The 16823-nt window shown below is 41.9% G+C and overlaps 2 protein-coding genes across 2 annotated transcripts; one reads left to right on the top strand and one right to left on the bottom strand.

Annotated features, from left to right (window-relative positions):
* Window positions 1-29: 29 nt before the first annotated feature.
* Window positions 30-9974, top strand: RINT1 (RAD50 interactor 1). Its single transcript, XM_084306179.1, has 14 exons — window positions 30-361; window positions 751-946; window positions 1117-1358; window positions 1575-1748; window positions 1826-1975; window positions 3126-3282; window positions 3807-3917; window positions 4101-4326; window positions 5009-5146; window positions 5859-6058; window positions 6867-7081; window positions 7734-7914; window positions 7998-8116; window positions 9262-9974. The coding sequence occupies exons 1-14, from the start codon at window positions 342-344 to the stop codon at window positions 9476-9478; spliced, it is 2346 nt and encodes a 781-aa protein (XP_084162305.1). The 5' UTR covers window positions 30-341; the 3' UTR covers window positions 9479-9974.
* Window positions 9975-10284: 310 nt separating this feature from the next.
* EFCAB10 (EF-hand calcium binding domain 10) lies at window positions 10285-11805 on the bottom strand (the record flags this gene model as incomplete). Its single annotated transcript, XM_084306446.1, has 4 exons — window positions 10285-10450; window positions 10948-11032; window positions 11299-11463; window positions 11706-11805. The coding sequence occupies 4 exons, from the start codon at window positions 11803-11805 to the stop codon at window positions 10414-10416; spliced, it is 387 nt and encodes a 128-aa protein (XP_084162572.1). The 3' UTR covers window positions 10285-10413.
* Window positions 11806-16823: the final 5018 nt, after the last annotated feature.

Raw genomic sequence — 16823 nt, 5'->3', positions numbered from 1 at the left:
AGGCGCTGACGCGGCAGGGGCGGGGCGGGGCGCGCGGCCGCGGCTCCCTCACGGGCTGAGGGGGACTGGGGGCGCTGAGGGCCCCGGGACCGGCGGCGGGGACCCGGTGGTGGCGGTCACCCGGTGCCCGCACCCCGGCTGTGGGGCCGGGCCGGGGCTCCCCGGCTGTGGGGTCGCCCAGGGCCTTGTGGAGCTCCTCGAGGCGATGCCGTGCTCCTCTGTTGGTCCCTGCCGGGGCTTCCTCACGGGTGTCCCCCCCCGTAGCTCTGGCAGAAGAAGCGATGATTGGTAACGTCAGACCTGAGCGGAGCCTTGGCCAGTTATAAATCCCTCAGCACTTGATGCTTCTGTGTGTGAACAGGTAAAGAGGGGGATTGTGGTTTCTCTTTCTACTTCACAAAATTATTTATTTATTGGTGTGTTTCCATGTTTTCTAACTTACCTAAGTAGAAACTACCTACATGCCGAACTATTTGCAATGATTATTAAGTCATGCTTTTGGGACTTTTTTCCAGTCGCACTCATGTTCCACTTCATTAGTTAATATATAATAAACCACCAGAGGAACGCATGTAAGTAAGATTTCTCAGCTAAGACTTAAGCTAACATCTCATCTCATGTAATGCAGGATCATTATTAAACATCTTATTTGAGTTGAACTGCCCTGCTCTTCATTGAGCTTTGTATCCTCGGGAGGTTTCTAGCTGGTAGTGCTGTCGTAGCGGTGAGTAACTGAAGTTGTATGATTAGTATTGCAGATAAAGAAAACATGGCAACTGTTAACGTTACAAAGAAAGAAGTCACTAGAGATCTAGACCGTTGCGATATCCCATACTATGTTTCTGAATTTGTGGAAAGAGAAGTTGGAAACGACTATGATTCTCTGAGGAAGCTGGGCAGCCTCATCGATAAGCTATCTGAAAATAAAAAGCAGTTAGAAGAACAGGTAAGCACATTCCCTTTTTTTTAATATGCTGAATGTGCCTTATGACTGATTAAGTAGTAAAATCGGTCATAAGATTTAACTAAATTGAAGCAAAGTATTGAAATTTCAAGATACCACTCTATATGATGCAATATTTTCATATGAGTTTCAATACTTTTCTGTAACTGTAGGTACTTACAGTTTCATCTGAAGTCCCTAAAAGAATTCAGAAGGCCTTGAAGAATGCAGAAGATTCTAAAAAATCCCTGAATCGGCTTCTAGAGGAAGAAGCTCTTCTATCTGATTCAATTGATAGCCACTTACTGAAAGCTGAGCCATGGATGGAGGAGCTTGGTGTGCTGATTAGTCAAGTAGAGGAGATTGAACGGCACCTGTCCTATCTTAAATGGATTTCACGAATAGAAGAGTTAAGGTAAAGTTGGTATACTTTAAAATCTTATATACTTTAAGAATATTCTCACTAATGTTATCACACAGCCTTTTCAGGGCTTAGCACTGCATATACGTGATGAGAGTGGTAACCATGTTTGTCTCATTAAAATATTTTAGATTAAATTTTATCTCAATTTTTCAGTGCACAAATGATTCTTAGTGAATGTCTGACCTCAACTTTTCTTGAATTTTATAGTGATAACATTCAGCAGTATCTGATGACCAACAATGTTCCAGAGGCAGCCAGTACTCTAGCTTTTATGGCAGAACTGGATATTAAACTTCAGGAGTCATCTTGTTCTCATCTTCTTGCTTTTGTGAGATCCACTGTTAAATTCTGGCATAAAATTCTTAAGGACAAGTTGTCAAGGTAAGGGATGCACTGTCACTGCCTCGCCTTTGTGTTGTACTGTAGGTTTGTGCTAAAGTACATATTTTATGTTGCAGTGACTTTGAAGAGGTGCTGACCCAGCTTCGCTGGCCATTTGTGGGGCCACCACAGTCTCAGGCATTTGGCCTTGCTGCTCCAGCCAATGCTCCTGACATATACAACAATTTGGAGACGTTATTCTGTCAGCTTCTGAAATTGCAAACCTCGTATCCTTTTAAATAGTTGTGGCGTGTTTTAGTAAGGATAATGGATTTCAGAGCTCTCGAAAGTCAAAAAGTGAAATCGAATTTATGTTACTTTGTATTAACATTATAAGGTACTTTACATATAGATAATGCTAGGTGGCCGGAGCAAGAATTTAAAACTCGTTTTCAGTTAAAATTCAAGTTCTTCTTTTTAGCAGTAGCAGGATCATAACTCCAAGTCATCAGATCCAGTGATCTCATGGTAACTTGCAGTTCAGGCTTCATGATGTGCACACCTTACGTTCTATACTTTCAGCAAGATTACCTATATTAATACAAATGATGATGCTTTTTTTTTTTTTAATTAGACGTAGTTAATGCTTTTAATTTCCTAGCATTACTTGAAATCTGTGTTAATCACTTTAATATATGCAGTCCCAGAAAGAAGAGAGAGAAAACTCAAGATGTTTGTCTCGGAAGGGAATTTTAAAAAATGGAACAATTTTCACTGAGCAGAAATAGTAACTTGCCTCTGAGGTAAGTCAGAAGGCACTGCTGCTCATCCTGTTCCTTTTGTTTGTGTGTGAAATCAAGCACAGCTGAAGTTCAAACAACCATTTTTACTCATTATTTTTCCTGGAGTGGTTGTAGCTTTTTTGTTGATGTTTAAATCAGCAGGACTGGACCGGGAAGAAAAAAGGTCATTCAGGGCAACCTGGAGCCAGTAACAATTTTGTCAGAGACTGGGCCACTTAAATCAGTTGCTTCAAAGTGGAAAACCATGAGTAGCATTTATTAATCTTGTGAGTCTGATACTTCTTTAGGAAACATGAATATGCACGTCTCTTGGATAGCCCTTTTATTTGGTATTGATGATGGTGGTTTTTCTTCCCTTTTTCTTTTTTTCAAATGATTCTGGTTTCCTAAATCAAACTGACTTCAGTGACTTGTACTGTCACTGAATAAATTATCCTTAGCAACCAGAGTTATTTAACATATAAAACGGAAGCATTTTGAATGTTGTTTGTATTTGAGGACTTGTATGCCTTGTGTAATACTGCCTTTAGCCAACAAGGTAGAGCTAAGGTGTTCACTCCTGTAAACCCACTTGATTGAAATTTTACCATTGGAGGAATCAACACTTAAATTTGTCCTTGACTGTCAAACTTAGCGATGAATTGTTAACCAAACCTAAACAGCTTCCAGAAAAGTATTCCTTACCCCCATCACCACCCATTATCCTTCCAATCCAGATCATGCTGAATCCTCTGCAGAAAAGATTCAAGTATCATTTCACTGGAAATAAACCAACCAATGTCTTAAACAAGGTATGGAAGAAAGCAGTTTGATTTATTTGTTTATTTTTCTAAGCAACAGATACATTACTGTATTTAAATTGTGTCACTTGGACACTTTCTTCTCTGAAATTAGGATTCTTAAATTGTGCAGTACTTGTGTGTCCCTTAATGGGGACAGATGCCAAGGTAACACGTGAAGATCTTGCAGAGGCATAAACATTTTCTCTGGGCCAGAGAGATGTCCACTTTGCCAGTTGGAAACTGACCTGCTTTTGTAATGAGTTATCTTCAAAGACTTGTGTATTTTATCTGAGAATTGTCACTGAAGCAGGTTTCCTACAGGTAAATGTTAATGTTGCTGTAATACATCTACAGCAGACTTGGAGAGCTGTTTTCTAATACTGTAGTTGCACAAGTCTCTGTTTGTGTTAACAGTCTTGAGTAAATATAAATACACTCACGCTCTTACAGTTGCTAATACAATGCATTTTTAATAGTATTACGTATGTTAGGGGATTCATTCTTTTTTTTTTTTTTTTTTTTTTTTAAATAAGCCTGAATGGTATTTAACACAAGTGCTTATGTGGATTGGAAATCACTCCAAGTTCCTTGATGACAAAATCCAGCCGATATTGGACAAGGCAGGATCTTCAGTGAATGCTGGGGTAAGCACTTTGTGTGTTTTATATGTAAGCATTTATACAGTCAATTTGTACAAGCATTCTTCTGCTGATTTCACTAAACTTGTGGTGAGACTTAACTGAGTCTAGTAACAGTTTTAAGATCATACATGTTTGCCCATGTTTGTCCGTATCTCTGATACTTTACTCACTTTCTTCTTTTAAAAGCTTGAATTCTCTCGTGCTCTGGTAATGCTGATTTTGGAGAAGCTTGCTGCAGATATTCCATTCCTGTTATACGATGATGCCCTCTTTTGTCACCTTGTGGATGAGGTACTTCAGTTTGAGAGAGAGCTCTACAGCGTTCATGGCTACCTCAGCACCCTTCCCAGTTGCATGCATATTCTCTCAGAAGAGTCCTGCTTCCAGAGGTGGCTAACAGTGGAAAAAAAATGTAAGATTTGTGATGGATTTTGTTGGCCTTGACACATTTTCTTTCTGATTGTGCAGAATACAAATAGTCTTCTCAAACAGGATAAGTCACTTGGACTGGGCTACGCCAAAAGTTGTATTTTTGAGGTTGGAAATGAGAGGAGTGCCCCAGGGGTTAATGCTGCGTCCAGCCCTGTTTTTTAAGCTGGTCTGTGATTCTGTGGTATTTTTATACTCTGCAGTTATTTTGACTAAAAAATGGTTTGACTCTAATAGTGCTTCTGAAGTTTATAGGACTGTTGTCCCTGAGCTGTATGGGATCTAGCCTGCGTATTTTGACAGAGTGTGCAGACAAGTGTGCAGACAAGGATAGACTTTAAACTGAAATGGAGCGAGGGTATTAATTTTTGAGAATCAGAGAAGAAATAAATTGGAATGGAACAAGCCAACTATTAAAAAAAAAAAAATAAAAAAATAGCCTTGACAGAATTCTTATACCTGCCTTTGTGATGCTGTTATTGGAATTGGTTCTGCATGAAGCCAGTCATCACTAGTTTTTTATGATCTGAAAACGTAAATTTTAACTCACTAGGGATAAAGATTTAATTTTTATATATTGTTTGGTTTTAGAGTTGTTTTTTTGTTGTTGTTAGAAATTTTTTTCATTATTAAATACTAAAACAATTTACAATTTCTGTGCTCAGTTGCTCTTCAGAAAATGGACTCCATGCTTTCATCCGAGGCTGCGTGGATATCACAATACAAAGATATCACCGACATAGATGAAATGAAAGTCCCAGACTGCGCTGAAACTTTTATGACTCTGTTGTTAGTTATAACAGGTAACTGCCAATCTGTGGACATTGCTCTTGTTTGTAATGACTAGTAGAAAAACTGCAGATATTATTTATTAAATATCTACTGTGTCAATAATAGTCAGCAAATAACAACTTTGCAAAGTTGTGATACTCGCAATTTAATAAGAGTTGTCCAAAATACAAGATGAGCAGGAAATTATCTAGCACAAATAATCTTGAGCTAGTAGTGACGTATTTTCAAATGCATTTTTTAAAATTTGATAATTGGCAACTTACCACATTCAAACCCATTAATTATGGAGAGAATATGATTTGTTACAATTCAATAAGAAAAATATCCTGCCGTTCCTCTTGAATCTACGGGATGTACCTTTTCAGGAGGTGCTTATTTGTATATTGAAGGGCTTTATCCTACACTGTGACTGGCTTTAGGGGCCATGTGATATTGCTAGGTGGTGTGGTATGATAACATATTTCCTAAAGTATTAGGATGCAATATGCTAGTGGAATCGTGAGGGGGAGGGGAATCTCAGATGTGTTGTTTCTTCACATATTTAGCTTTTGCATTGAGTAGTTTCTTGAGGTTGCTAAAAATAAGTCAGCTTTTTAAAAATTAAATACTGTATGATGTCTTTGTAGGAGTAACATCATGTAAAAAGATGACCATAATGCTTCGTGTTCAAAACCTTTTCTTCAGTGCTGGGAAACGTTAAATATTTTGATAATGTCTTTCTAGACAGGTATAAGAACCTTCCAACAGCTTCCAGAAAACTGCAGTTCCTGGGGCTACAGAAGGAGCTAGTTGATGACTTCAGGATACGATTAACTCAAGTAATGAAGGAAGAGAGCAGAGCTTCTTTAGGCTTCCGGTACTGTGCAATCCTTAATGCCGTTAACTATATCGCAACAGTGCTGGCAGACTGGGCTGACAATGTAGTAAGTAAATTTTATAAAAATAAATTAGTTCTGTTTGTTTCATAATCAAATATTACATTTTCAGCACTATTTATGTAAATGTATTTAGAAGAATTAATTATGGAAAAAATAGAACTAATAGTACTAATAGTATTGCTGCTGAAGTGCATGTGTTGCAGTAGCATGTGCACGCTTCTTGAATTATCCCTATGCTGAGCTAGTTTAAATGGATTTGGCGTGGGTGCCTGCATTACAGCTTGGTTCAGGTGGTGTCTGGAAAAGTCACTCTTTGATAACAGGGTGTTGGGTACAGTTATTTTCTGTGATAGCCCAGTGGCACCATAGCTATTCTGTAGCATGTCAACTTTTTCTGTGGTCATTGCAGAAATAAGCATTTTGTGGGAGATGGGCAGCTTCCAAATTGTTTTTGTCTTGACAGGAAACTGTCTGTAGCAGAGGATAATCTTGACTTGATAGGAGAGCAGCTTTTATGTTGTACAGCTGCATCTACAAAAGTATCTTGACGTGCTTAAAAGCAAAACCAACTTCATTACTGCTGTGTCACATTCAACTCAGTCCACTTCTTGCTATTGTCAGACCAGCAAACATGCCATTACCTATCTGCTGTTGTGTTTGGGACCCACATCAGTTGCATTACTAGGATTAAAACAGTTTTAATTGAATCAGGACAATGTTTTAAGTTTCAAGACTTCGTTTATAAACGTGTCAGGAGCATGTTTTGTAGAACCCTGTCTGTTAAAGTACAAACGCAGAGTTCAAATAATAAGATGATTTTTGCTAGTACTTATGTCTACTTCTGTTCCCCTAGTTCTTCCTGCAGCTACAGCAGGCTGAACTGGAGGTTTGTGCAGAAAGTAGCACTGTCAGCCAGCTACAGCTGGGGCAGCTGGCTTCAATGGAGAGCTCTGTCTTTGATGAGATGATTAACCTCCTGGAGCGCCTGAAACAAGATATGTTGAGTCGTCAAGTACATCATGTCTTCAAAGAGGTCACAGATGCTGCAAAGCTGTACAAAAAAGAGAGGTGATTCTGTTTGCTCTCTTCTCATATTCCAATATTATTTTCTGTTTAAAAACATTGAGGTAAATAAAGGCAAGAATAGCTAATAAGAGAAACTGGTTTCCTGGATAGGAAAGGCACAGGGTAGTAAGTATTGGAAAATTTTTTTTATCCTCACTTCAAGCCTGTTTTGATGTTATGCTTTCTAAAGTAGTTCTGCAGTGAGTGGGCATGTTGTCTTGAAAACCCTAGGAAGAACGCTGGGTCACTCTAGTTCAGATGAGAGTTACTTTCTTCCAAGTAGTATTAAAAATGGCCTGTAACTACTGCTTCTATCCTCACGGAATCACAGGGTTTCTTGAATTTTTGTGGTTGAGTTTCTGAAGCACTTCAAAATTAACACAACTGCTTGATGATTTTATAGATTAGCTTTTTTTTTTTTTTTTTTTTTTTTAAGAAAAAAAACACGTTCAGATTTATAACTAAAGCATCAGCTTAACATTAAAGGATATTAAAATAAAGCATTAGACTATGATTACCTTTAGGTTTGAAATGGGAAAGGAGGAAACTGAACCATTGTAACTGGCTAAGATTTCCTTACAGGATAATTTCAATTTCAGTTATTGTAATATGAATAATTATCACATCGAAGTCATAACAGTGAAATTTCTTTCAGGTGGCTATCTTTACCGTCTCAAGCAGAGCAAGCAGTAATGTCTCTGTCGAGCACAGCTTGCCCAATGTTGTTGACCCTAAGAGACCGCCTGCTCCAACTGGAACAGCAGCTCTGTCACTCGCTATTCAAAATATTCTGGCAAATGCTCGCAGAGAAAGTGGATACATTCATCTATCAGGAGGTAGGTATCTACGAAGTGTATGCAGTACTGTGCAGGTGTTGGTGACTGGCCTAAACAGAAGATCCCCCCCTCTGTGTTTGCAGATAATCATGGCGAATCACTTCAATGAAGGAGGAGCAGCACAACTTCAGTTTGACATGAGTAGAAATCTCTTCCCTTTATTTTCACACTACTGTAAGAGGCCAGAAAACTACTTCAAGCAGTAAGTAGGCAAATTTCTGATCCATTAGTGTTTCAGAACAGAACATCCAGATGAATGTTTTCTGTATCACCAACATTTTTTTTACAGTTTTGAGTGGGTATGAAATACTTGAACTACATGTATGTGGGTCATCTTTCAGTGTTTACAACAGCCCAAGTTTTGATTCTGCAGCACGTTTTCAGATAGCAACTGACTGTGATGTATGTTCTGGAGTATTTAGCACAGTGAGGATGTCTACTGCACGCAGATAGATGAACTTAGGGGATGTAAGCAGAATTCAAAAAGTGGGGCAAAAGAAACTACTCAAAGATTTAGTTACAGCACAACAAATTTTCTTTATCCTGAGGCTATTTTAAACTATGTTTCTGCTTAGCAGTCCAGTTGCTTTGGCTGGTGAGAAGCAACCTTCTTTCTGGTTAGTCTTTTTAAATAGCTGACAGTCTTATGCAGAGTCCAACGCTAAACTCCTGGGCTAATTGGGACAGAAATTTTACTACACATCTAAAGATCAATATGGAACGTGTTATTCAGTCCTGAACGCTTGAAGATGAAGGTTATATATTGGCATTCTTAATTGGAATATTCCTGTAGCAGCGTCTTAGTTTTTTTGAGCACATTACCTTTACAAAGGTAATCGATACCTATGTAGTATTCATAGCTTAAAAAAGAGATGCAGAAAGGAACATTAAAAGTAATGTGTAGTGGGTATGTGGCTATTGTACTAGAAACAATGTGGCAGGGTATCTGTTTGCTCTCTAATGAGATTAATAAGAGAAAATGTTCAGACTCGAGCAGCTTTCTGTAAAGGAGTGTTTTTTAAAAATATACCAAATAATGTTTTCTGTTGATAATTAGAAACCTAGCTTGGGAAGGCTAGACAGGTAACTTCTCTTCTGTATTTTTTAAACTAGTGGAAAAATTAAGAAGTCAAGCCAAGCATGGCAAATATTGGTGCTTGTAACACAAAGTGCTAAGAGAGCAAGACCAAGTATGCTAGGCAGCACTTTTCCACTTTTCAGTTCAGTACTTAGATCCTTTTCAGAAATCCTTGGAAGCCTTTTTCTTAGTCACTGTGCATACAAAATTAAGTGTATCTTATGGGTGAGTCTTCTACTAATTCATATAACTTTTTTTCCCTCCCATAGCATAAAAGAAGCCTGCATTATCCTGAACTTGAATGTTGGCTCTGCCTTGCTGCTGAAGGATGTACTACAGTCAGCCTCAGAAAATGAAGCGTCACTGAAGCCAAACCAGCCGTCAGCAACAGCAGCATTAAATGAACTTGGTGTTTACAAATTAGCTCAACGGGATGTTGAGATTCTTCTCAATTTGAGAGCTATTTGGCCAAATACAGGAAAATAAAGACTTCAGAATTGGTTAATAACTTGATCTAGATTACTTATTTGCTTTGCTTTTGTTTGAAGTAAGTTACAACATAGTTGTGTTATTTTTTTTCAACACTGTATGCTGTATAATTGGTTTGATCGAATCTTTACCATTTATTGTATATACTCTTAAATTATTTGAAAATGTTACTGACTTGGCTTCTAACTGCACAGGTCTTACTTCAATGTAACCACTTGGTCATTACATTTAAAAGCTAACAGTCTTCATTACTAATGACTATGACACTCTCACTTAAACACGTTTTTACATCTCTAAATCCCAGGTAATGGGTGATCTGTATCTAAAATATGCTTATGCAGGACCTGGGATGGAATGAAGGAATTTGTCAATTTGTTTCCTATATTTATGTTCTTTTTTCTTCTGTCCCAAAGTCTCTCCCATTTTTTTTTAGTAAGACCTCTTTTGTTTTTGAGACTCTTTTAAAAATTAATAAATGCTATGTTACTTGGCACTGCTATCTTTCAACCATGAACACTTCTTCCTGAAACTGATTTTTAAACCTCTTTATATATATATATATAAAAAAAGTATTGTCACAACTTTTAAAATTAATTTTATTTGCTGTCTCATTACCAATGATTAACAAAGTAAGCTACTAGCTGAAGGAGGAGACTTTAGGATACTTTTTTCTTTTTAAAGAGGTTTCTACTTATTTTTAACAAAATAATCTTACTAAGAAAGACAGTTCTCAAAAGATACCTTTCAAGTCCCTGGTAAATGTAAACAAATCTTTGTCATTTGTCCTTTTCAGCTGATTGCTACTACAGGGAAGAGAGAGGAAAAAAAGAGAAGAGAGCACTGTTTAAAATCAGTTGTTCGCAGCTGACACAGCAGTGAAAGAATGGAGCAAAATGCCTATTTTTAATATATAGAGCATACCGCTGTTCCATTTAATACACAGCCCAAATCTCCAGCAACCTTTTCTTCCTAGGAAAAAAAGTAAAATAATGCCCAGTTAGATAAGTTAGGATAACTAGTTTTAGTACTCTTTCAGTGATTGTCATAGTTACCGAAATATCCTCCCTAGAACCATATTGTAACGATGAGAAAGTACTGAAAAATTCTAAGCTTGTTTCAGCTATGTGTTACTACCTCTGCTATATCAGGCAGAAACAACAGTGGAGCTCGAGTACTTGACGTTTCTGGACCAGTGCTCTCAGTCCTGGGCTAGCTGATGGCTGCTTGTAGGGAAGAAAATCTGACAGGCCTGCTTTGTGTGGGTCCTAATGTGAGATGGCTGAGGGAAGTGCTGAGCAAACCCACCAGGCTAGAGCAATAGTGCCTGTTTAAATCTTTCGGTGCACAGCGGGTAAGCTTAAACCACCTGTAAGTCTTTTAATGACGTGCTTTTGTAAATAAAACATAAGCCACAGCAAAAGATCTGTGCATAGCAACTCTGCACATACCCGTTCCATTATACTTACACTTCTTCCTTGAACGTGTCCAGTGTGACGTTCTCATCATCACCAACGTGCAGGTTGTCTGTGCTCAGTCCCAAGGTTTTAAGAGCTAAAGTTAAGGGAACAGAATTTCCTATATAAATCTGAAAAAAATAACATCTGAAAGTGGCCTAGATATAATAAACAAAAAATAAAACAAACATAAGTAACTTTGTTTAACTTTCCAAGGTCCAGGTTGTGTGGTCAGAAGTGCTGATGCTTTTACATACATACAGATGGGGTTGAAGCTGTTTTAATGCAATTCTTTTGAAACTGTTTTAACAAAACTGTTTGAACAGAGGGGAGTGTGCTGACTGCCGTCTGGGCTGGACTGACCTTCTCGGTACTGCGCGGGGGTGATGTAGCCCAGGTCTGCCACGTCCAGCATCTGGAACATGGCGACCAGGTTGGACTCGTCCATCAGGCACGGGTACGTCCCCTCGCCTTGCCTGCCGGCCTTCACTGTTTCCAGCACCTGGATGAGGAACTGGCGAGGTCTTTCTGCAACAGAACCAAGCCACCGAGGTCTTTTTCTTCAAGGGAACCAAGCCACCGAGGTCTTTCTCCAAAGGCACCAAGTCACCAGCACCACCCGCCCCTCACCCCGCTCCTGCCTCCTCCTCTCCCTCAGCACCCCCGCCCGGTCCCCGGGTGCATCTCTCCCAGCGGCCACCACCTTAAAGACCCCAAATCTCCTTTTTTTTCCCCCCAAATCCCACCCTGGCCCCGCGGGGGAGCCGCACCGGGCTGGTGGTAGAGCAGCAGGGCGCTGAGGCGGCGGAGCAGCTCGGGGATCCCGTGGCGCTCCAGGTAGTCGCGGCCCCCCCGCTCGCCCGCCGCCATCTCGCCGTTGCCAGGGGAGGCCTCGCAGCCGCCGCCCGTTAAAACCGTTGGCCCTGAGGGGGAGAAGCTTCGAGAACGAAGCCGCCCAGCCGCCACCTTTGGGTTTTTTTTTGCTCCGTTGCCCGCCGCCAGGGCCCCCGGGCGGGTTCCGTCAGCCGCGGGGAAGGCGGGAGAACGGCGCCGCCTCAGGGCGGAGGGCTGAAAGCGGCGTCCCGCCGGCGACAACAGCCCAAAATTACACGGCAAAACTGCGGGAAACCGGGTCTGTCGCCTGTCTGCCGCGCTTGGCGAGCTGCGGTGCAGCTCTGCGAGATGTTCGTCAGGAGAAAGGGAAAGGGTGCCGCAGAAGGCCAACCCCTCAGCGCAGATAACCGCGGCATCCCGGACAAGCTCCGTTTCCAACGGGGTTTTACAAGATTCCACAGAAAAGTCCCCCTCCTGCCTACAAAAGCAATGAGTAGCAGCTATGAGGGAGAAAGATTTAAACATTTTTACTTCGCTTTGCAGCACAGTCCGTGCAAACAGGGACGAGACATCAAGTACCCTTTCTACTGTGCTACCCACTGTGAGGAGAAAGATAATGAAGCAGAATGTCCCACTAAAAAAAAAAGACACAGTTCATGGTTACCCAACCCATTCCTGCATTTCACTTTTCTACTCCCTTTCAGAAGATTTTGAACTAGCAAAGTTGGGTTTGTTTGCTGTTTTTTCCCCCTAAAGAAGACCAATGGGAGAAAGAGTATTTTGAGGTGCAGAGGAGTACAAACAAGTGTCTGAGCCGGCCAGCAGGGGAGAAATAATGACAGAAAACCTATTGAAAATGAGAACATAAGAAGATGATTGACTTGACAGGAAGGAACAACTGACGACCTGGAGAGAAAGGTAGGTAAAGGTCAGTGTTTGGGGCAGGGAAACAGCGTTTGGCAAAGTTTCTCCTTCAGTGGTCAACAAAGAAAACCAGCATGAAACGCATGCTGAAGGCTGAACTTCTAAGCATAAACACACAGGAACAGGCTGAAGTGTGTTTCTATGAGGAACGGTTCCAAAAATCACTAAAAGCAAACCCCAGTTTGATTTATTACTAGGAATGTATGTATTTTTAAAATTAATTTCACTGTTAAGAAAGCACAATTTGTTTCCTTGAAAAGATAATGTGTCGTGTAGGGGATTTATTAGCCACAGTTCATGTGATATTATCTGCTAAATGAGGGTTCTAAACGTGTGATAATTTAGGATAATATCTGAGAAGCTCACATGGACTATTGTATGAGGAATTAAATTTCTGGTGACTAAAAAAACAGGATTTGACAAAACATCTGAAAGTTTCCTGGTTCCATTATAGCGATGCTGCTAATTAAGTTTCAATCACAACTGCAAGGCTCACATCTATTTTTGTGTGTTTAAAGTGTCTTGGTTATTTAAAATTAAATTTGGTTAAAAGATTTAATATCTGCTATAACAGAAGGTGAGCATTTTACAAAATATGACTAATCACTTAAACCTTCTACCTAACTGTAAAGGACTGGATAAACTACCAAGACTCTTAAAAGATTTGACAAAGAGGAACAGGGACTGCAGGTCAGACGTGAAGCTGGTTGCAGAAGCATTTGGCTCACTGAGGAACTGAATCAATGGACATGTTTTTCCAAATCAGGTTGTAGAAGGTAGAAGTCTAGGGCTGTGGGATGAGACAGGAGCAATAAGAAGGGGGCTTGTTAATGCTGGGTGCTTCACCTGCTGCTGCTGCTTCTCACCAGGGGCATCAGCAAGCACAGCGGGAGCTGCAGTGAATGGGCTGTGCTGCTCCTGTAGATGCTCTGGAAAAGCTCCGCTCTATCCTTCCACCGTGTGTAGTGTTTTCCTCTGCTGTTCCTCAAGGGCTTCCAAGATCCCAGTGAATGCTTCATCAGAGGACACTACATTTATAGAGGGAAGTGCTTAACAGCAGAAATACCAAGTTTCTGGGTATTAATAATCTCAACAGCCAGAACCCTTTTACTTATTTGATAATTTTATTTATTGTATTATTGTCATTATTAGTGTATAGAGTGGCAGAATAATTTAGGTTGAAATGGCCCACTGGAGATAGTTGGGTCACCTCCTTCCCCCCCCCCCCCCCCCAACAAACGAACAAAAACCAAACAAACCTGGGGCTAACTTCAAAGCTGAGATCAGGTTGCTCACCTCCGTATCAAGTTCTTACAGTCTCTGAGATGATTCCACAACACCTATTGGTCCCTCTTCTGTTGTTCGTCTATGTTGCAAAGGCCCTTTTAAAATTATTTTTATTTTTATTTTCCTCCCTTGTGTTTAATTCTCATTGCTGTACCTTACACCTATTGCTTTTTTTTTGTCGTGCACCATCACGAAGAGTCTGGTGCACTCTTCTGAGAATCTTGGCACTCACCCGTTATGTAGCTGAATAGAGCAGTTTGAACTCTCCCCCTCTTAACCTTACCTTAGAGCTGAACAAATGATTTTTTCAGCATCTCCATCACATGCTCCAGCTCCTAACCATCTCGGTAGTGCTGCACTGCACTCACCTCGGCACTCGTACTGCATTTCGTGCTGTGGAGGCCCAAGCTGGAGGCAGCTCTGCAGATGGAGTCTCACAAGAGCCAGAGCAGAAGGGGACGCTCGGTTCCTCAGACCCCTGCCCGCATTCTTGCTGATGTGGCCCGGCGTGGGGCTGGCTTTCAGCACTGCAGGGGCCTGTTACTGCCTCGCGTTGAGCTTGCCCACCTTTGTCCTGCAAGGCTGCCTTTTGCCAGATGGCACCCGGCCTGGTCAATGACTTGGGGTTATGCCTGTCCCTCCCCCACCCCTGCTGTAGGCCCCTGCCTTTGTCTTTGTCCAACACACCAGGGCTACTGTCAGAGCCGCGCGCTGCTCTCAACAGCCCCCATCTGGACTTCCTCCCCCTGAGCCCCACAGTCCAGCCGATTTTCCACCCACCTCGTAGTTCACTCATGGCATCCAGAGCTGCAGCATGCTTGTAAGGACCACAGAATTATTCAGGTTTGGAAAGCCCTCCCAGATCACCTGGTCCAACCACCCCCTGCCACCAATGCCACCACTAACCCATGTCCCCAAGCACCACGTCCAACCTCTCCTTGAGCACCCCCAGGGACGGTGACTCCACCACCTCCCTGGGCAACCCGTCCCAGTGCCTGACTGCTCTTTCTGAGCAGAAATGGCTCCTCATTGCCAGCCCGAACCTCCCCTGGCACAACTTGAGGCCATTCCCTCTGGTCCTGTCACCTTTTCCCTGTGAGAAGAGGCCGACCCCCAGCTCCCCACACCTTCCCTAGTAGTAGGATGGTTTTAGAAAATAATGCCATCTAGTTTATTACACAATTAGCAACCCTTTGAGCAAAAATGTTCATGATTCCTCAAAAACAGGCTAACATTCTTGGAGAATGTCTGAAATACTCAGTTCTGTGAACTTTAAAATACAAAATGACGACTTGTTAGAGTAGACACCAGTTTCTCTGCCTTGCCCTACGCTGTCCCAGATACAAAGCAGGTAAATTTACTGAAACTCTACAATATGTCTCTAGGGAGAGGCTTAGGAAAAAAAAATCCAATGGAATATTTATCCAAGAAAGATATATTATTAGAGTGACAAGTAAAATGATATGGCCTCAGGTGTTACCAGCTCTGAGTGGAAGATACAGCTACTGAAAAAGTTGGTTAATGAGTAACAGGCAGACCAGGGTTTGGTGTTAGGAAAAAGCCCTCAGGAGGCCCTGTGGTGCATTCTTCAAAAAACAACCCTACTAGATGAGTCCCTGAAGGAGGAGGTGGATCGCCACCGTTGCTTCCTTCACGTTTGGCTCACAGGACAGGAGGGCTGTAGCCCAGCATCCTGCTCCAGTGCAGCACTTCCCTTGGGAAGTGTCTGTGCTCGGAGTGTGAAGCTGTACGGGCCTTGGATGCACTCTGTAAAACACCACGAGTGAAAAACAGCTCCCTACATCTTCCGTGTGTTTCCTCAGTAACGATGAAGGGAGGCTGGTGTGTTGGTGTTACTGCTCAGGCTGTGAGGCTGAAATACAAACCTTAAGGGGGTTAACAGGGAAGGAATAACTCCAGGCAAGGTCACAAACAAACAAAGCAAAACAACAACAAAAATGACAAGACAACCAAACAACTGACTGTGGGTCAAAATATGAGAGAAGGAAAATGAGAGCAAACAGCTGCAATTTAAGGGTGGAGCTGGCCAGAAGGGAAAGTTTTTGCAGATGCTGTTGAGAGGTTCTTAAGACCGATGCCTATGGGGCCTATACATTCTGCATCGGTGGCAGGGAAGGCTGAAGAGTTGAGCCCGAGCAATCCTTTTTAATCAACCTGTGAGCTCTCGTGTGACACAGCATGCCAAACCTCTGGCAGGGATGGTGGTGTCTCTCCTGCAGCGACGCTTTGTCACCATTCCCTTCTCTGGCTCGGTAGAGGCCGGGCTGGAAAAAGAGTGCTACAGCTCTGGGACTCGCAGGGTTACACTCGGGAGTTTGTCAGGCCATTTGTTTCATTTACACCAACAGGTTTTTACCTGCAGTGTTCTGTAAATGTGCCTTGTTCATGCCAAGCAGCTTCTCAGAAAAACTGCTCTCACGTGGTGTCACACCAACCTCGTTAACTGCTCCACATCAGCCAAACCCAGCTCCAACTCCAGAGCCCAATCTTTCAGGTCTGGTAGAAGGGCAGAGGGGCAGCTGAATGTTCTGCACCGCCTGGAACCCCTCCTGTTGCCTTTACCCTCGAAGTCAATCTCTCCTGATCCTGATCCATTTCTGGCAAGCTTCCCTTAACAAGGAGAAGTTTCCTGAAAGCTCCCCTTCTGTGGGGACAGCTGATCACAGCCTGGATGTTCCTATTCCTGCAGGCCAGCAGCATAAACCAAAACACTCTTGCACAAAGCAACCCAGCCCGTGTCACTGGCGATGGATTTTAACAAAACGAAACAAGAGCACACACACCATCTACCGCAGCTGCTATGGTTGAAGGACAAACGAGGA

This window comes from Netta rufina (genome assembly GCF_964035555.1).
Source record: "Netta rufina genome assembly, chromosome: 1".
In the NCBI taxonomy this organism is placed as follows: Eukaryota; Metazoa; Chordata; class Aves; order Anseriformes; family Anatidae; genus Netta; species Netta rufina.
The sequence above is the reverse complement of the archived record's forward strand: the minus strand, read 5'-3'. Positions and strand labels throughout refer to the sequence as shown.